Here is a 20682-nt window from a genome sequence, read left to right on the forward strand (position 1 = left end):
ATTGGGAAGTGAAGCTTCAGCAGGGGCTTCCGGGTTCGGGTCATTGAAGACCATTAGAAAGGCCACCAGGAAGGCCTGCAGGTCCAGGACGATAGGATCCTGTGCGTCCCATAGAGGGTGATCCATTTCAAGGCATCACCCGCTAGGTAAGACATCATGAATCCCACCTTAACCCGATCGGTGGGAAAATAAAGAGGGTAGAACTTGAAGTGTAGCAAGCATTGCTCCACAAATGCACGACTCCGTCTTGGATCCCCATAGTACCGTGGCGGATCCGCAAGAACGAGTGCAGATAGATCCATCTGGACGGGTTCGTAATTCGCCTGGAACTCAGCTGGTAGCAAAAAAAATAAAAATTTCTTCTAGATGCACGTATTCGCTGAAAAACGTCTCAGAGAGCGAAGACCGTGGGGCTCAATGGGAACCATGGCCTGAGCATGCTGTAATGCACATGCCCGGACTGACTGGCGTGTGCGTGTTTAGTAGTTCCACTGGGCCATGAACCGGAGAGTGCCTGGAGGGGCGTAACTAAGTATCTGCCCGATCCGACCAAGGTCGCACGACGGCATACGACGCCAGTGCACAAGGGAGGAACCGAGCAGAGGAACCAGGGTCTACTCCAGGTCAGACTCCGGACACGGCTGTTGGCCCACACCGGGTAATACAGGAACTGGAAGGTAAGGCTGGAACACAGACTGGGGGTATAGGTAGACACGGCTGGCATGCAGACGGGTGGACGCTGGTAAGCACGACTGGTATGCAGGCAGAGAAGTGCTGGCAGGTACGGCCAGAATGCAGGCAGGTGGATGCTGGTAAGCACGACTGGTATGCAGGCAGGGAGGTACTGGCAGGCACGACAGGCTGGAGCACAGAGTGGATAGGACCCAGTACAGACTGGGACTTCCAGAACAGAACCGCAGATGCGGTGGACAAACACAGCAGGGTGAGACCGCCCGGAGCGGCGGACAAGAGCAGAGCAAGGCTGCCGGAGCAGCGAGCAAAGGGTCAGAGCAGAGCGAGACTGCCGGAGCAGCGAGCAAAGGGTCAGAGCAGAGCGAGACTGCCGGAGCAGCGAGCAAAGGGTCAGAGCAGAGGGAGACTGCCGGAGCAGCGAGCAAAGGGTCAGAGCAGAGCGAGGCTGCCGGAGCAGCGAGCAAAGGGTCAGAGCAGATCGAGGCTGCCGGAGCAGCGAGCAAAAGGTCAGAGCAGAGCGAGGCTGCCGAAGCAGCGAGCAAAGGGTCAGAGCAGAGCGAGGCTGCCGGAGCAGCGAGCAAAGAGGCGGAGCAGAGCGGAAACCGCAGGAGCGGTGAGCAAGGCGGAGCAGAGCGGAAACCGCAGGAGTGGTGAGCAAGGCGGAGCAGAGCGGACAGGGCTCTGTTCACACAGAACAGACAGGAAGGGAAAGGCAGAACCAGATACACACTAGATACCTGCAATGAAGTAGCGAGTGGACACTAAACTCATAAACGAAAGTACAGCGACTACGAGTAGGAGTTAGGAGCAGCTTCAGACTCTGCAGAAAAAGGGAAGGGACGGACATATAAACAAAACAGGTAAAAGGTAGGAGAGTGTTCAGACAAGAACTGAGTGTTCGGACAGAAACCGACACTGCAGCGAGAGACAGGAGCGAGTCTGGGTATGCGGCCCCCAGAGAGGCGGGACGAACAGGCAAGGAGCGTGTTCAGACTGGCCTAGAAATACAGCCTAAGGAAGGCGGACAGACAGGCAAACAAACACAGAAGCAGATCTAGGTATGCTGCCCCTAGAAGGCAGGATGAACAGGCTAAGAGCGTGTTCAGACAGGTAGCTGGCTAGAGTGCACAGACAGGACACAGTTCAGACACGGGAACTGATACCGAAGGCAGGGAACAGGGAAGGACCTGGCACGTCAGCGACCAAAGGCCAACTGACAGAACAAGATGCTCAGGCAAGAATTCCAGGAAAGAGCTGGGTTAAATACCAGGTGACAGACAGCAATAGGCTGAGGACGCACAAGAGGCAGGAAGTGATCGGGCGCCGCCCTTAAGCAGAAGAAACAGAGGCAAGCAGACAGCATGGAGGAAAGCCAGAGTGATAGTCTGGACTGGAAATCAAGTGCGCGCTCTTGCACAGTGGGAGATGGACCACTATGCAAGGACGCCGCCAGGTATGTTACAACTGCTTTGCACACTCTTGGCATTCTCTTGATGAGCTTCAAGAGGTAGTCACCGGAAATGGTTTTCACTTCACAGGTGTGCCCTGTCAGGTTTAATAAGTGGGATTTCTTGCCTTATAAATGGGGTTGGGACCATCAGTTGTGTTGTGCAGAAGTCTGGTGGATACGTAGCTGATAGTCCTACTGAATAGACTGTTAGAATTTGTATTATCTCAAGAAAAAAAGCAGCTAAGTAAATAAAAACGAGTGGCCATCATTACTTTAAGAAATGAAGGTCAGTCAGTGAGAAAAATTGGGAAAACTTTGAAAGTGTCCCCAAGTGCAGTTGCAAAAACCATCAAGTTTTTGGTCTGTACTGTATATCGTATTCCCATAACTCAATGTTGAATTATAGTATCTACACAAAGAAAGCACATGGTGTGGGGGAAGGGCCATCCTGCTGTGGGATTTATCACTCCCTGCATCTCAGCTCCCTCCTTTCTGCTTGCTGCAAACAGTATTCAAAAGAGTCAGATTACACAGTGCATTGAAGATCTCTATAAAACCCGCCAAACAGTACACAGTGATTGACATGGGATTACGTTGAATATTCTGCGCAAGTACAAAAATTCCCATCTGACAATGCTGGCGGCAGAGGTCATAGATCCTTGGGCAACCAAAGAGGAGAAACAAGGGAGACACACACCAGGTCATGAGGCAGGGAAACACTATCAAAGATTTGGGACAGTTTCATTAGACCCTCCCAGCGCCCAGGCCATGATGCGCGGGGAGGGAAATGTTTTTAAAGATGGTGAAGGAGTACCTAGCCGACTACACCTGCATCCACCGTGATTCCTCTGTGCCATACAACTATTGGGTATACAAGCTGGACGGACACATGGCACGAACTATCCCTCTACACCTTGGAGGTGCTGGCCTGCCCTGCCACTAGCGTTTTGTCAGAGCGGGTTTTCAGTGTTGCTGTGGGCATAATAACTGATAGGCGCATCCACCTGTCAATTGAAAATGCTTACAGGCTGACTTTTATCAAAATGAAAAAGGCCTGGATTGGCCCAGACTTCTCAACTATTTTTACAGCCCGTGAGTACTATCTATCTTCTTGTTTATAGAGATGACTGCTCTGTATATAGTGTTAGTGCACAGGTAATACAGTTGATCACCAGTGATATCATACATAAGAGCTCTGTATATAGTGTCTGTGTACGGTAACAAAGGGATCACCAGTGACATTATACACAGGAGCTTTGTATATAGTATATAGTATACAGGTAATACAGGGATAACTAGTGACATTACACTGTACACAGGAGCTCTGTATATAGTGTCAGTGTACAAGTAATACAGTGATCACCGGTAACGTTATACACAGGATCTCTGTGTATAGTGTACAGGCAATACAGTGATCACTGGTGACATTATACACAGGAGCACTGTATATAGTGTCAGGGTACAGGTAATACAGGGATCACCAGGGACATTATACACAGGAGCTCTGTATACAGTGTCAGTGTACAAGTAATACAGTGATCACCAGGGACATTATACACTGGAGCTCTGTATATAGTGTCAGTGTACAAGTACTACAGTGATCACCAGTGACATTATACACAGGAGATCTGTATATAGTGTCTGTGTACAAATAATACAGTGATCACCAGTGACATTATACACAGAAGCTCTGTACATAGTATACAGTGTAAGTGTACATGTAATACACTGACTCACCAGGGACGTCTGTAGTTGAAGTCCTTCATCTTCACTTTTGTTCGTCATCCAGTGCAGACCGCCATAACTTCTTCCAGCCAGGACTTGCCTCTGCATAAAATAACACACAGATATCAATAGCTGATTGCTTCTAGAGCACATTTCTCCACTTTTTCCCCAACTTTAGATGAAGAAAAAAAGCGACATAGTGCCGCCCTGCACAGTAACAGGAGCTCCCTTTTGTTCCCCACCATGGAAATCAGTATCCTCAAAAGTAAATTACATTACAGCAGTAACAATGTCTCCTGATTGGCTCCAACAGTAATTATATCCCCACTTGTCACCATAAACCAATAATGTATGTCCTCATCCTGACCACCATACAGTAATTATGTCACCCTTTTATTTAAAAATGTTCCAGATCCTGGGCCCCTTTATTTAATGTCCCTATTCTAGTCCCCTATGTTGTCCCCATCCTGGACCCCTAAGTCCACTTTAATAATGTCCTAGATCCTTGGCCCCTTTACTTAATAATGTCCCAGATCCTGGGCCCCTTTATTTAATAATGTAACCCATCCCGGACCCCTTTATTTAATAATGTCCCCATCCTGGGCCCCTTTATTCAATAATGTCCCCATACTGCGCCCCTGGCCTCTGATGGGCTGGTGGCAATTTAACGTCACTGCTATGTGATGTTGGCACGTGCCCTGTCACAGAGCAGAGCGCCTTGTCACAGCTGCAGCCTGCGTTAACCTTCATGTGGCACAGGGCACTGTGACGTGCATGGGAGGTGGGTGGTATTATAATGAAGACAGGAGGCAAGGATTTATTCCAGGCATCGTATACCCCAGAACCTGGAAGAAATCATTAGCATAAGGAAATAAAATAAGATTTATCAACAAGACCACTAATATGAAGCATACAGGTAGGACTAGTTTAACATTTCTATTTCTATTAAACAGCAGTATTAATAGGGAAAATAATAGATGTACCCTGAAAGGACTTTTGTTTTTAGTCTGCAGCAGCAGTGCCCCTATAGTGGGACTGTAAGGCAATAACCCTGCCTAGATGCCTTGCATGCAAAACTAGCCCTTCTCCAGCAACTCTCCCCACACTAAATGCACCTAAGAGCAGTACTAATAGGTAATAGAATAGAATAAAATAGAATAGATGTAGGCCTTATAAGGAAGGACTGTTGATTTTTTGTTCTGCACCAAGGCCTGCAATGCTACTACTAGCCCTTCGATCACGCACGTCTCCCTACTCTTTTCCAGAGTACAGTGTGGCAAGCATCGAGTCATCGGGTCTTATATAGGCACGATGACGTGATGCGGCCGTCCAATCACAGTAATGGCAGTAGCCAACATGGCTACGGCATTACCGTGATTCTTAGGCAATCTCAGCCACGAAGCATGCGGGGCAGGGACTTGAGCATGTGCACGAGCACCAGGGATACTCGATTGAGTACCGAGCATGCCCAAGCATCCCGAGCAGTGCCGAGTACGCTTGCTCATCACTAGTTTTGAGCATCAAAGGTGGAATCAAAGTGAACAATTAGACAATCTTCACATATGCAAAATAAGTAATGGTGTTTTTAACCCCTTCAACACCTTGTGTTTTTCTGTTTTTTTTTCCGCTGCTTTTTGCTCCCCCTCTCCTGAAAGCCATAACTTTTTTAGTTTTAGTCAATATGGCCATGTCATGGCTTGTGTTTTTGTGGAACGAGTTGTACTTTTCAACTAAACCATTGGTTTTACCATATCGTGTACTGGAAAATGGGAAAAAATCAAAGTGCGGTGAAATTGCAAAAAAAAGTGCAATTCCACAATTGTTTTTTTTTTTTTTACCATGTTCACTAAATGATTATGATTCCCGAAGTCATTATGAGTTCATAGGTACCAAACAAGTATAGGTTCTTTTTTTTATTTAAGTGATGAAAAAAAAAAAGGTGCCATTTGCCGAGACCTGTAGCCAGGGCCGGCGTCAGCACCCGGCGCACCCGGGCAAATGCCGGGGCCCTGAGCAGGCAGAGGGGCCCACTGGCGGTCGCGCACCCCGCTGTGCTATGGGCGGAGGAGAGCGGTGTCAGCGCCCTCCCTTCTCCGCCGCTTGCTCAGGGCCCCGGCAGCCCGATACTTACCTCTCCCCGTGCCTCCGCAGATCCACTGTCTTCCTGCTCTGCGCTCCCTGTGACGTCTCAGGTCAGAGGGCGCGGTGACGTCTTTTCACCGCGCCCTCCCTGAGCCGTCACAGGGAGCGCTGAGCTGGAAGACGCCGACAACGCTAGAGTTCGGAGCCGAGCAGCGAGCGGCGAGCAGCAGGCAGCAGGTAGCAGGTGAGGAGAAGGGAGGTGAGTATTTGATTTTTTTTTTTTTAATGTATGGAGGCATGGGGCATTATAAAGAGAAGGGGGGGGGGCATCCTGCATGGGGCATTATAAAGAGAAGGGGGGGGGACATCCTGCATGGGGCATTATATAGAGGGGGGGGGCAGCCTGCATGGGGCATTATAAAGAGAAGGGGGGGGGACATCCTGCATGGGGCATTATATAGAGGGGGGGGCAGCCTGCATGGGGCATTATAAAGAGAAGGGGGGGGACATCCTGCATGGGGCATTATATAGAGGGGGGGGCAGCCTGCATGGGGCATTATATAGAGGGGGGGGACATCCTGCATGGGGCATTATATAGAGGGGGGGGGACATCCTGCATGGGGCATTATAAGGTGGGGAACAGCCAGCATGGGGCATTATATAGAGGGGGGGGCAGCCTGCATGGGGCATTATATAGAGGGGGGGCAGCCTGCATGGGGCATTATATAGAGGGGGGGGGGACATCCTGCATGGGGCATTATATAGAGGGGGGGGGCATCCTGCATGGGGCATTATAAGGTGGGGAACAGCCTGCATGGGGCATTATATAGAGGGGGGGGGACATCCTGCATGGGGCATTATATAGAGGGGGGGGCAGCCTGCATGGGGCATTATATAGAGGGGGGGGACATCCTGCATGGGGCATTATATAGAGGGGGGGGGACATCCTGCATGGGGCATTATAAGGTGGGGAACAGCCTGCATGGGGCATTATATAGAGGGGGGGGGACATCCTGCATGGGGCATTATATAGAGGGGGGGGGCAGCCTGCATGGGGCATTATATAGAGGGGGGGGGACATCCTGCATGGGGCATTATATAGAGGGGGGGGCAGCCTGCATGGGGCATTATATAGAGGGGGGGGAACAGCCTGCATGGGGCATTATAAAGAGAAGGGGGAGGGCATCCTGCATGGGGCATTATAAAGGGGGGGACGACATCCTGCATGGGGCATTATAAAGGGGGGGAACAGCCTGCATGGAGCATTATAAGGGGGGGGCCTGTATGGGGCATTATGTGGGGGGTAACAGCCTGCATGGAGCATTAAAAGGGGGGGGGGCTGTATGGGGCATTATGTGGGGGGTAACAGCCTGCATGGAGCATTAAAAGGGGGGGGGGGCTGTATGGGGCATTATGTGGGGGGTAACAGCCTGCATGGAGCATTAAAAGGGGGGGGGGCTGTATGGGGCATTATGTGGGGGGTAACAGCCTGCATGCAGCATTATATGGGGGCCAGTATCCTGTATGGAGAGTTATAAGGGGACCGGTATCCTGTATGGAGCGTTATAAGGGGACCGGTATCCTGTATGGAGCGTTATATGGGGGCCAGTATCCTGTATGGAGTTTTATAAGGGGACCAGTATCCTGTATGGAGCGTTATATGGGGGCCAGTATCCTGTATGGAGCTTTATAAGGGGACCAGTACCCTGTATGGAGCGTTATATGGGGGCTAGTATTCCGTATGGAGCCTTATATGGAGGCCAGTATTCCATATGGAGCCTTATGTGGAGGCCAGTATTCCGTATGGAGCCTTATATGGGGGCCAGTATTCCGTATGAAGCGTTATATGGGGGCCAGTATTCCGTATGGAGCGTTATATGGGGGCCAGTATTCTGTGTGGAGCGTTATATGGGGGCCAGTATCCTGTATGGAGCGTTATATGGGGGCCAGTATTCTGTGTGGAGCGTTATATGGGGGCCAGTATCCTGTATGAAGCGTTATATGGGGGCCAGTATTCCGTATGGAGCCTTATATGGGGGCCAGTATTCTGTGTGGAGCGATTCACCGGTTTCTGAGCTATTGTGGAATTTACAATAGATATCACTCATGTAATGTAAGAAGTGAAATCTTTGCATTGTACTATATATATATATATATATATATATATATTCCTCCGCTGTATCTCTGCATCATGAATCGTGGTATGTGTTAAAGGGGCCCACTGAGACTCTTTCGCCCAGGGCCCAGAAAAACCTGGAGCCGGCCCTGCCTGTAGCGTCTCAATTTTTTGGGATCTGGGGCCGGATGAGGGCTTATTTTTTGCGCACCGAACTGACGTTTTTATTGATACTATTTTTGTTAGAACCTTGCTGTTAGGTTTTTTTTCCTTTGCTGGTCACATGACCTTGTTGGCCTATTTAATCCTGCTCCGCCCTTCTGGCTTTGCTGGACTTCATTGTATATCTACTTTCTAGCTAGCCTGTGCTCTGTATCTAACTCTGTTAGTTTGCTTGGTCTACGGACCTCTAGGTTCTATCTATTTTGTTTGTTCGTCTGTCTGCTGCTATTTCTGTTAGGAGGTGTCCCTTATTCCTCCCAGTCCTTAGTACTTGTAGGGATTCCCTCCCCAAATCTATAGGTCTCCGTACAGACTAGATTAGGACTTTAGCAGGTCTGATCGCAGGATCAGGTTCCCTGTTACATCGTAGGGATTCAGCTGAGTCTTATAGTAGGGACAGATCTCCTCTCTTTCCTTAGCTTTGGTAGCAGAACATAACAGTAAGTCCAGCCTGTAAATTCTCTAAGGAAAGATTTTTTTTTGTTCCATCATGGTGTCGGTTCAGGATTTGGCTAAACACCTGCAGGGACTCTCTCTGGAAGTGGCCGAGCTCCGTCAGCACGTGAGTAACTGTCCTGGAGCATATTTCTTGGAGCCTAAGGTATGTTTGCCGGATTTATTTTTTGGTGAACATCGAGAATTTTTTTCATTTAAAAATGCTTGCTTATTGTATTTTCGTTTGAGACCCAAGTCCTCTGGGGATGAATCCCAGCGCGTAGGGTTCATAATGTCACTTTTGCGCAAAGAGCCTCAGGAGTGGGCCTTTTCTTTGCAACCTAGTGATACATGCTTCAGATCAGTGGATAGTTTTTTTTCTGCTTTAGGACTATTATATGATGATCCTGACCGTGTGGCATCAGCTGAGACTGAGTTGAGACGTTTAAAACAAGGATCAGGTAATATGGAAAAATATTGTACACATTTTCGTCGTTGGTCCACTCAAACAGGGTGGAACGATTCTGCTCTGAAAAGTCTATTTCTTGCTGGGCTCAGTGAAAAGGTTAAAGACCTGCTAATTGCTTATCCTACACCTGAGGATTTGCAACAGGCTATGCAATTAGCTATACGGGTGGACAGAAGACTGCGTGCTAGGGTTAATGAGAGCAAATCCTCTGCTATGTCAGTTTCTGGTTATGATAATGTGTGTACTAACAGTGGTGAACCGATGGAGATTGGATCGGTGGCACCTCGCTCTCAAGAAAAACACCGTCGTTTTTCAGAAGGCTTGTGTTTCTATTGTGGAAAATCTGGTCATTTGATTAAAGGCTGTGAGCTTCGTATGAAGAAAGAAAAAAAAATGGTCAGTCACGCCTGTATTGCCTGTTTAAATTCCAAGGGTATATTTTTAGCTGCTTCCACGATTGCTCAGGAAAAATTAATGGAATTTCGGGTGTTTGTTGATTGCGGGTCTACACTGAATGTTATTGATGGGGGATTCGTGGAAAAACTCAATTTAAAACCTGAACCTTTATCATCCCCCATTGCTGTGGTTTCTGTGGATGGCTCCCCTTTGAAGAATATTACTCTCAAGGTCAGTGAATTTCCTCTCACTATTAATGGTGTTCACCATGAGAAATTGGATTTGGTAGTGTTGAATAACTTGCCTTCTCCAGTAATATTGGGTTTGCCCTGGTTAAAATTTCACAATCCTGTACTGGATTGGTCTACCAGTGAAATTAAATCCTGGAGCCATAAATGTTATGACAAGTGTTGTAACGGGCGTATTGCAGCTTTGGATAGGGGAGAATTGCCTGTTCCTATTCAGGATTTTTGGAGAGTTTTTTCTGAGAAAGAATCGCAGGTTTTGCCTCCCCATAGAGACTATGATTGTTCTATTGAATTTGTCCCTGGAGCGACTCTTCCTAAAAGTCGTTTATTTAACCTTACTATTCCTGAGAGGAAGGCTTTGGAGGAATACATACAGACAAGTTTGGCCGCCGGTCACATTAGGCCCTCTAAGTCTCCTGTGGCGGTTGGATTTTTTTTTTGTAAAAAAAAGGACGGCGGTTTACGTCCTTGTCTGGATTTTCGTGAGATTAACAAAATTACGGTACGCAATCCTTACCCACTGCCATTGATTCCTGATCTGTTTAACCAGTTATTGGGGGCCAAGTGGTTCTCTAAAATTGACCTTAAGGGGGCATACAATCTGTTGCGCATGAAGGAGGGTGATGAATGGAAGACTGCTTTTAACACTCCTGTGGGTCATTTTGAGAATCTGGTTATGCCTTTTGGTCTTACTAATGCTCCTGCATTTTTTCAGAATCTGATTAATGACATCCTTAGACCTTTGATCGGTAAAAATGTGGTTGTGTATTTGGATGACATTTTGATTTATTCGCCAGATCTGGAGTCTCATTGGCGGAGCGTGCGTGAGGTATTACAGTTATTAATGGACAATTCGCTTTTTGCTAAGCTGGAGAAATGTGAGTTCGCTGTACAGAGAATTAGTTTTTTGGGCTACATTATCTCCAGCAAAGGTTTTGAGATGGATCCGGTTAAGGTTCAGGCTGTGCAGGAATGGCCTAGGCCTATTGGTTTGAAATCAATACAGAGGTTTTTGGGTTTCGCCAATTACTATAGAAAATTCATAAAAAATTTTTCTAGTATTGTCAAACCTCTGACTGATCTCACCAGGAAAGGTGCTGATGCGGTTCAGTGGTCTTCTGAGGCCATTGAAGCTTTTGTGTATCTCAAGGAGAGGTTCACCTCTGCTCCCATCCTTATGCAGCCTGATGTTACTAGGCCGTTTTTGGTTGAGGTTGATGCTTCCTCTGTGGGGGTTGGCGCAGTATTGTCTCAGGATAACGGGGATGGATTACATCCCTGTGCATTTTTTTCAAAAAAATTTTCGGAGACTGAATTGAATTACGATATTGGTAATCGGGAATTATTGGCTATTAAACTCGCATTTGAACACTGGCGCCACTTCTTGGAAGGTGCGGAATTTCCCGTTCAGGTTCTTACGGATCATAAAAATCTGATATATCTTGACGCTGCCAAGCGCCTGAATGCCCGTCAGGCTAGGTGGGCACTGTTTTTCTCGCGGTTTAATTTCTCCGTTACTTACATCCCTGGTACTAAGAATGTTAAGGCGGATGCCTTGTCTCGCAGTTTTTCTCCCATAGTCGGTGCTGAGAAAGAGGAAAACATTTTACAAGAAGGTGTTGTGATAGCTGCTTTAGACTCCGTTTTGGAAGATGAGATTCTTAAAGCTCAGGAGAATGCCCCATCTAACACTCCTCATGGGAGGTTGTTTGTGCCTGGGACCTTTAGGAGAGATTTGTTTGTTGAGTGTCACGAATCTCGGTTGGCAGGTCATCCCGGAATCTCTGAGACCAAGAGACTGGTGGGTCGCAGTTTTTGGTGGCCTGGATGGCAGAAGGAAGTCATTAAGTGGGTGCGCCAATGTACTATATGTGCTAGATCTAAGTCCTCACATACTCCTGCTGCGGGGTTGCTTTGTCCTTTGGAGGTCCCCAGTGCTCCTTGGACACATTTGGCTATGGACTTTATAACTGACCTTCCCCCCTCTGAGGGTTTTACTGTCATCTGGGTGGTCGTGGACCGTTTTAGCAAGATGTGTCACTTGGTTCCCTTCGTCAAACTGCCCTGCGCTAAAACTCTCGCTAAGGCCTTTGTCAAGGAAATTGTCAGACTTCATGGCGTTCCTACTGACATTGTTTCTGATAGGGGTCCTCAGTTCGTGGCTCGTTTTTGGCGTGCCTTTTGTGACAGGTTGGGAATTCATTTGTCGTTTTCGTCCGGATATCATCCTGAATCTAATGGCCAGACAGAAAGGAAAAACCAGGATGTTGAGCAGTTCTTGCGTTGTTTTGTGGCAGACAATCAAGAGGGGTGGTCTGAGTTTCTGCCACTTGCCGAATTTGCTCTGAACAATCATACATCTTCTTCTGCTGGTTGTTCGCCTTTTTTTTGTTGTTCTGGGAGACATCCGTCGTTTGGGTCGTTCTCCAAGTTGGGATCTGCCGTGCCTGAGGAGGAGAATTTTTCCGGTGATTTGGAAAGAGTTTGGACGGATGTGCGTGGTAATCTTCAGGAGGCCAACAGAAAATCTAAAGACTACTTTGATAGGAAACGACAGGAGGTTTTGTTCGCTGTTGGTGACATGGTTTGGTTGTCCTCTAGGAATCTGCGGTTGAGGATTCCTTCTAAGAAATTGGGTCCCAAGTTTGTAGGGCCCTTTAAGGTGCTTCAGGTTGTCAACCAATCTGCTGTTAGGTTGGAGGTTCCTACCTCCTGGAGAATTAATCCGGTCTTTCATGTCTCTCTGTTAAAAAAAGCTGTTGTGTCGGATGGTGACGCCTCTGCCTCTGTTCCTCCGGTGGTGGAGGACGGGGAATATGAAATTTCTCGCATCCTTGACTCTAGACGGTATAGAGGTAGTTTGCAGTATCTTGTGGCCTGGAAAGGTTTCGGACCCGAGGATAACTCTTGGGTGAGGTCAGATGATGTTTCCGCGTCCAGACTTATCAGAGCGTTTCACAGGAGATTTCCTGATAAGCCTGGTCCTAGGGGATCCGGAGGATCCTCTTAGAAGGGGGGGTACTGTTAGAACCTTGCTGTTAGGTTTTTTTTCCTTTGCTGGTCACATGACCTTGTTGGCCTATTTAATCCTGCTCCGCCCTTCTGGCTTTGCTGGACTTCATTGTATATCTACTTTCTAGCTAGCCTGTGCTCTGTATCTAACTCTGTTAGTTTGCTTGGTCTACGGACCTCTAGGTTCTATCTATTTTGTTTGTTCGTCTGTCTGCTGCTATTTCTGTTAGGAGGTGTCCCTTATTCCTCCCAGTCCTTAGTACTTGTAGGGATTCCCTCCCCAAATCTATAGGTCTCCGTACAGACTAGATTAGGACTTTAGCAGGTCTGATCGCAGGATCAGGTTCCCTGTTACATCGTAGGGATTCAGCTGAGTCTTATAGTAGGGACAGATCTCCTCTCTTTCCTTAGCTTTGGTAGCAGAACATAACAATTTTGGGGTAGATACAATCTTTGTATTGCCTTTTATTACATTTTATTGCAATGTTGCGGAGACCAAAAACTTACCGTATTTTTCGGACTATAAGACGCACCGGACCATAAGACGCACCTAGGTTTTAGAGGAGGAAAAAAATAAAAAATTAAGCCAAAAATGTGTTCATGATGCATTGTTTCTACGCTATATGATTTTAATATGGTATGTGTGTTTAAATTTTTGATTAACCTAGCTCTGAACAGGTGCATAGCAGGACATGACATATAAATACCACCTCCTTGTTGTTTTTTTGCTATGCAATGATTAAAAACTTTTAGTTCGAAACGCGTTTGCTGTTCTTCTCCAAGGTGGACTTTTATAATATTTTTTGCATGACCCAATAAAATATGGATTTTAGAAGATTTGTTCAGCTGGATCTTCCTGGTTCCTCATCATCCCTATCCTGGTATGCATGGCACCCCTCATCCCTATCCTGGTATGCATGGCACCCCTCATCCCTATCCTGATATGCATGGCACCAATCATCCCTATCCTGGTATGCATGGCACCCCTCATCCCTATCCTGGAATGCATGGCACCCCTCATCCCTGTCCTAGTATGCATGGCACCCCTAATCCCCATCCTGGTATGCATGGCACCCCTCATCCCTATCCTGGTATGCATGGCACCCCTCATCCCTATCCTGGTATGCATGGCACCCCTCATCCCTATCCTGGTATGCAAGGCACCCCTCATCCCTATCCTGGTATGCATGGCACCCCTCATCCCTATCCTGGTATGCATGGCACCCCTCATCCCTATCCTGGTATGCATGGCACCCCTCATCCCTATCCTGAAATGCATGGCACCCCTCATCCCTGTCCTGGTATGCGTGGCACCCCTAATCCCCATCCTGGTATGCATGGCACCCCTCATACCTATCCTGGTATACATGGCACCCCTCATACCTATCCTGGTATGCATGGCACCCCTCATCCCTATCCTGGTATGCATGGCACCCCTCATCCCTATCCTGGTATGCAAGGCACCCCTCATCCCTATCCTGGTATGCATGGCACCCCTCATCCCTATCCTGGTATGCATGGCACCCCTCATCCCTATCCTGGTATGCATGGCACCTCTCATCCCTATCCTGGTATGCATGGTACCCCTCATCCCTGCCCTGATATGCATGGCACCCCTCATCCTGTCCTGGTATGCATGGCACCCCTAATCCCTGTCCTGGTATGCATGGCACTTCTAATCCCTATCCTGGTATGCACGGTACCCCTCATCCCTATCCTGGTATGCATGGCACCCCTCATCCCTGTCCTGGTATGCATGGCACCCCTCATCCCTGTCATGGTATGCATGGCACCCCTCATCCCTGTCCTGGTATGCATGGCACCCCTCATCCCTGTCATGGTATGCATGGCATCCCTAATCCCTATCCTGGTATGCATGGCACCCCTCATCCTTACCCGGGTATGTATGGCCCCCTCATCCTTATCCTGGTATGCATGGTCCCCCTAATCCCCATCATGCTGCACATAAAAAAAAAATAAACACTCCTACTCACCTTTCTTCTCTCCTCCAGCGCTGCGTCCGGTCTGCCCGCACTGATCTCTCCATGTGAGCCGCGCATGATGTCACTGCCATGCGTGGCTCACAAGGAGAGATCAGCTGCCGGAAGTCACTGCTCCTCACGCCGGGACTGTGTGCGCGGGGAGCAGTGACTTCATGCTCCTTAATAGCCGGCACACAGCTTAGCCGCGCTGCGGGTGGTCAAGCGCTTTCCAAGCGTTTTTTGCTTCACTTGGAAAATGCTTGACAACTTGGTCACACTATATAAATCCATGCAAACGGCATGGATTTATATAGTGTGACCGAAAGAATGGTAAAAAATAAATATTATACTTACCTTCTGATGGCCCCCGGTGTCTTTATTCAATGCGTCTCGGCTTGCCGGCAGCTCGTGGTACACTAAAGGACCTGTCAACGTCAGCGGTCGCGTGACCCGTCACATGACTAAATGACATCAACGCAGGCCCTTGAGTCCACCGCGAGCTGCCGGCAAGCCTAGACAAGGACACCAGGGGCCATCAGAAGGTAAGTATAATATTTATTTTTTCTTTTATTCTTTTTTTTACAGGTTCTATGGTACCCGGGTCCGGAGGAGAGTCTCCTCTTCTCCAAACCCGGGTACCATCCGCACATTGAAACGCATGGATTCTGCATGTACAGATGCAGTGATGCGGAATCCATGCGTTCCAATGCAAGTCAATGGCGGCGAAAACGCCGCGTTTATGCAAAATAATTGGCAGTGCTTCGGATTTTTCAGCAATAATAATCCGCAGCGGAAATTTCCGCAGAATGTGCACAGCACATGCGGATTATCATTAGGGAACATGGCAGGCCTTCTACCAAGCGTTTTTTAAGCGTTTCTGTAGCGGAATTGCCAAGTAAGAATTTATAGTGATCCATTGCAATGAATGGGTTAATCTTAGAATGCTTTTGGTCTAGGGCAGAAAAGGGGTTAATTTCAGAATCCCTGGTGTCCTGGAGCAGTGAACAGTTAATATTTCATACTTGGCATCTAGTGATTTCTTGACAAGGCTGTGGCAGGAAGTTGGATGCTAAACATTGAGCTTTCTGTTTCATCTTTGCACTGATCAAGGTGATGAGTAAAAAACTGCTGCCTGTAGGTGCTTGACAGTGTAACATATTATGTTCTGCAGATAGTATCAGTCCCAGTGGACTGATGCCACAATGCAATATTAGGTAAGGTGTGGCCTGATGATGCTCAGAGCAAGAAATGAAACTTCTTTTTGTATAAGGGAGAGGATAGCAGTGCAGACATCACTGCTGCCAACAGTATGCCAGGAGCTAGGAGCTCTCCATGTGTAAGGTAAGACAGAGACATAGAATCAGGCAATATTTTTATTACTAGGTAGTAACATTGACTCTTGTAGTATTCCAGTTAGTAATTGCTATGATGATGCAGATGATGTTCATGAAGGGAGCCAAATACACAGCAGTGACTATGCAAATTACAGTGTACAAGTAAGGTATTATAAGAAACAAGTATGGGGAAGAGATAACTGATGAAGGGAGAGGGAAAGATGTGGGTTAGGCTATATTTGCAGATCTAATGTTAGACTTTTATGCTGTGTGTGCACATGCACCCAAGAGTTTGCAGAAGCCTCCCAAATAATTAACATGTTACTTCTTTTAACCCCTTCAAGTTTTCAAAACGCTGAAGCAGTTAAAAGAAGTGACCCAAGACGGAAAATGTGCACAGCAATGTTTTTTTACATTGCTGTGCATTAAAAAAGTTTTTTTTTTTGCTTTGCATCAGCAGCATTTTAGGCAGATTCCAGGAGGAAACCTGAAAACTACCCATAGACTATGTGCATGCAATGTCTTTCTCAGGTGAATTCCTCTCGGAATATGCCTGACAAAAATGCTGCAAAAGCACTCCATAAACTGAACATAATGCACAACAATGTCAAAATTACATTGCTGTGTAGATGTTTCGTTTAAAGCTACCTTTTTTAACCGCTTCAGGGTTCGGAAACCACTGACAAAGTGGCATGCTCAATCTTTGGGCAGCTTTTGTGTGGAAGTTGCCTGCTCTCTACTTCGCAGTATGGAAGAAAAGAAGCTAGCGGTAGGGCCGCCGCAAGAACTACAGCAGAACCGCTGGCAAAACAGCGTCAGGAAGTTTTACTGAAACGCTTTTACCTGGGAAAACTCAGCAGGTGTGCCAGCATCTTAACCATGTTGTGTGCACATAGCCTAAGAGAGGCTTTTTATTTTTGGAAAACCTATTTCCCCTGGTTGCAGTTTGTTTAAAAAAATTAAAGCTGTGCTTTCCTCACCCTCCCAGGCCCATTGCTGCTTCTTCACCGCTGCTCCTGGCATCTGGTTTTGTTCCCACAATGAGTTTTTGATGCTGTGTGTTTTAGTTGCACAAAAAACGCAGCTTCTTACAGTTCCAGCAGAATGGATGTGGTTTATAGGAATATCATACCCACTGTGCTTTTTTTTTTACAAAGCATAAACTGACCTGCGGTGCTTTTTGAGATTTGCAACATGTCAATTTCTGTTGCCATTAAGCTGACTTTTATGTGTGGATTATCCCTGTTAAATTGCATTAGTCAAAGCCAAATACCAACAAATACTCATCTTGGGAATTTAGTCTTATTTTCTACAGCACCTATGTCATGTTGACAGCGCTGCAGCCAATCAGTGAGAGCAATCATTCCCAGTGGCTTGTGTCATCAGCTTGGGCAGAGGTGATGAGCTCAGTTGTCTGCAGTTCTGTGGACGTGACCCCAATGCTGCAGACAATAACAAACACCGGAAGCAGCAGCATAGTCTGGCCCAAAGATGGATGAGTAAAGCATAGCTTGTTTGTTACAAATAGAAGCCAAGAGACAGGGAACCCGAAAACCCCCTTAAAGGGAACCTGTCATGTGATTTGTAGCATCTAAACTGTCCTCAGTACATTGTTAGTAATGCAATGTGCATCACTAACATGCTTTTTTCATTAAAATCGGCTGTGTAATCCTTTGCAAAAAACACTTTATATAGTTATATCTTACTTGCTCGTTTAGTCATAGGGGTGTGCTTCACTGTGTGCAGTTTCCAGCTTCACTTACTGTGACGCGCAGCGGCTCCGGTGCATGCGCACACAGTGAAGCTGGGAGCTATACACAGCTTCACTGCGCACGCGCAGGAAGTCGCTCATCACAATGCATGCTCAGCACCCCTATACACTGCAGAAGCGCGGCATTTCAAAGCGGATTCCAGTGACGCAATGATGTAAATTCAATCACTAGATCCTTGTGTTGGCCTCCAATCATAATAAAGAAAAATGTGTTAAGTAGACAGATATCATTACCTACGGTGGTGGCCAAAAGTATTGGCACCCCTGCAATTCTGTCAGATAATACTCAGTTTCTTCCTGAAAATGATTGCAATCACAAATTCTTTGGTATTATTATCTTCATTTAATTTGCTTGCAAGGAAAAAACACAAAAGAAAATGAAGCAAAAAATCAAATCATTGATCATTTCACACAAAACTCCAAAAATGGGCCAGACAAAAGTATTGGCACCCTCAGCCTAATACTTGGTTGCACAACCTTTTAGCCAAAATAACTGCGAACAACCGCTTCCGGTAACCATCAATGAGTTTCTTACAATGCTCTGATGGAATTGTAGACCATTCTTCTTTGGCAAACTGCTCCAGGTTCCTGATATTTGAAGGGTGCCTTCTCCAAACTGCCATTTTGAGATCTCTCCACAGGTGTTCTATGGGATTCAGGTCTGGACTCATTGCTGGCCACCTTAGAAGTCTCCAGTGCTTTCTCTCAAACCATTTTATAGTGCTTTTGGAAGTGTGTTTTTGGTCATTGTCCTGCTGGAAGACCCATGACCTCTGAGGGAGACCCAGCTTTCTCACACTGGGCCCTACATTATGCTGCAAAATTTGTTGGTAGTCTTCAGACTTCATAATACCATGCACACGGCCAAGCAGTCCAGTGCCAGAGACCGCAAAGCAACCCCAAAACATCAGGGAACCTCCGCCATGTTTGACTGTAGGGACCGTGTTCTTTTCTTTGAATGCCTCTTTTTTTTTCCTGTACACTCTATGTTGATGCTTTTTCCCAAAAAGCTCTACTTTTGTCTCATCTGACCAGAGAACATTCTTCCAAAACGTTTTAGGCTTTCTCAGGTAAGTTTTGGCAAACTCCAGCCTGGCTTTTTTATGTCTCGGGGTAAGAAGTGGGGTCTTCCTGGGTATCCTACCATACAGTCCCTTTTCATTCAGACGCCGACGGATAGTACGGGTTGACACTGATGTACCCTCGGACTGCAGGGCAGCTTGAACGTCTTTGGATGTTAGTCGAGGTTCTTTATCCACCATCCGCACAATCTTGCGTTGAAATCTCTCGTCAATTTTTGTTTTCCATCCACATCTAGGGAGGTTAGCCACAGTGCCATGGGCTTTAAGCTTCTTGATGACACTGCGCACAGAAGACACAGGAACATTCAGGTCTTTGGAGATGGACTTGTAGTCTTGAGATTGCTCATGCTTCCTCACAATTTGGTTTCTCAAGTCCTCAGACAGTTCTTTGGTCTTCTTTCTTTTCTCCATGCTCAATGGGGTACACACAAGGACACAGGACAGAGGTTGAGTCAACTTTAATCCATGTTAACTGGCTGCAAGTGTGATTTAGTTATTGCCAACACCTGTTAGGTGCCACAGGTAAGTTACAGGTGCTGTTAATTACACGAATTAGAGAAGCATCACATGATTTTTCAAACAGTGCCAATACTTTTGTCCACCCCCTTTTTTAGGTTTGGTGTGGAATTATATCCAATTTGGCTTTAGGACAATTCTTTTTGTGTTTTTTTTCATTGAAGACAATTTAAATAAAGATAATAATACCAAAGAATTTGTGATTGCAATGATTTTCAGGAAGAAACTGAGTATTATCTGACAGAATTGCAGGGGTGCCAATACTTTTGGCCACCATTGTATGTATGGTCATGGATAGTTAACCCCTTCCCGACATGCGCCGTATATATACAGCGGAGCGGGAGCTGCATTCCCGCAAAGCGCCGTATGCCGCTATGTCCGGCCATCGCCCTGCATTGTGCGGTGACTGAGTTAACATGGCTGCTGTCTCTGACAGCAGGCCATCCCTGCACATCGCCCCGGGGTTCTGTACCGCCCCTCCATTTCGGCGATCACTGTGATTGGCTGTTCAATTCTGACCAGCCAATAACAGCGATGTGTAAAGTTGTAAAATAAATACCATGTGACATGGTGTGATTGGTGCTGTCCGAGACAGCACCAAGCACAGCAGTCTCAATGGGTGGGGTGATTGCGATGTCACCTTGCCTGATTAAACCCTTTGGCACTGATTGGCTGAACGATTGTTTCTTGCCAATCAGCGCCAATTAGGTTCATCTAAAATAGAGATCCCCACTCTGCACACCATCTTTACCTCAGAGTTGGCATGCAGAGTGGTTGTGAGACCCCTGTGCTACCCTGGGAAAGATTCATTGCTGGCTAGTGCGACCCCCCCAGCGATCTGTGCCTCCTGCAATCAAGTGCTGTACGATTCTGTGCCTGCTGTTGCTGTGGTCTGTGCTGCTCTGGCGATCCTTTGCCTCTTGGTGCTGTGATCTGTGCTGCTCCTGCGATCCTGTGCCTCCTACTACTGTGATCTGCCTCCTGCTCTTCCTGTGCTGCGATCTCCTCCTGTGCTGTGTGCTGGCTGCTGTGTCACTGATCTGAGATCACAGCAGCTGCAGTTCCCCAATCCTTGTCCCAGTCCCCCCCACCCTCACTCCCAAATTGTAGCTTTTTGAGCTTTTTCATGTGCGCGGCATCCTGCACTGA

The 20682-nt window shown here is 47.1% G+C and overlaps 1 protein-coding gene across 3 annotated transcripts in view; it reads left to right on the forward strand.

Moving 5' to 3' along the window:
* Positions 1 to 15939: 15939 nt before the first annotated feature.
* LOC141265441 (NFX1-type zinc finger-containing protein 1-like) overlaps positions 15940 to 20682 on the forward strand; it is a 325904-nt gene continuing 321161 nt past the window's right edge. For all 3 annotated transcript variants that reach the window (XM_073678552.1, XM_073678553.1, XM_073678551.1), the window contains exon 1: positions 15940 to 16171. Coding sequence is in view for 1 of the 3 variants with exons in the window: in XM_073678551.1 (XP_073534652.1) it covers positions 16163 to 16171 (9 nt within the window). In the remaining 2 variants the exon portion in view is untranslated. The remainder of the gene's footprint in view (positions 16172 to 20682) is intronic.

The sequence above is a fragment of the Phyllobates terribilis genome, unplaced genomic scaffold (genome assembly GCF_046119375.1).
Source record: "Phyllobates terribilis strain yellow unplaced genomic scaffold, ASM4611937v1 Scaffold_4__5_contigs__length_816908805, whole genome shotgun sequence".
Lineage (NCBI taxonomy): Eukaryota > Metazoa > Chordata > Amphibia > Anura > Dendrobatidae > Phyllobates > Phyllobates terribilis.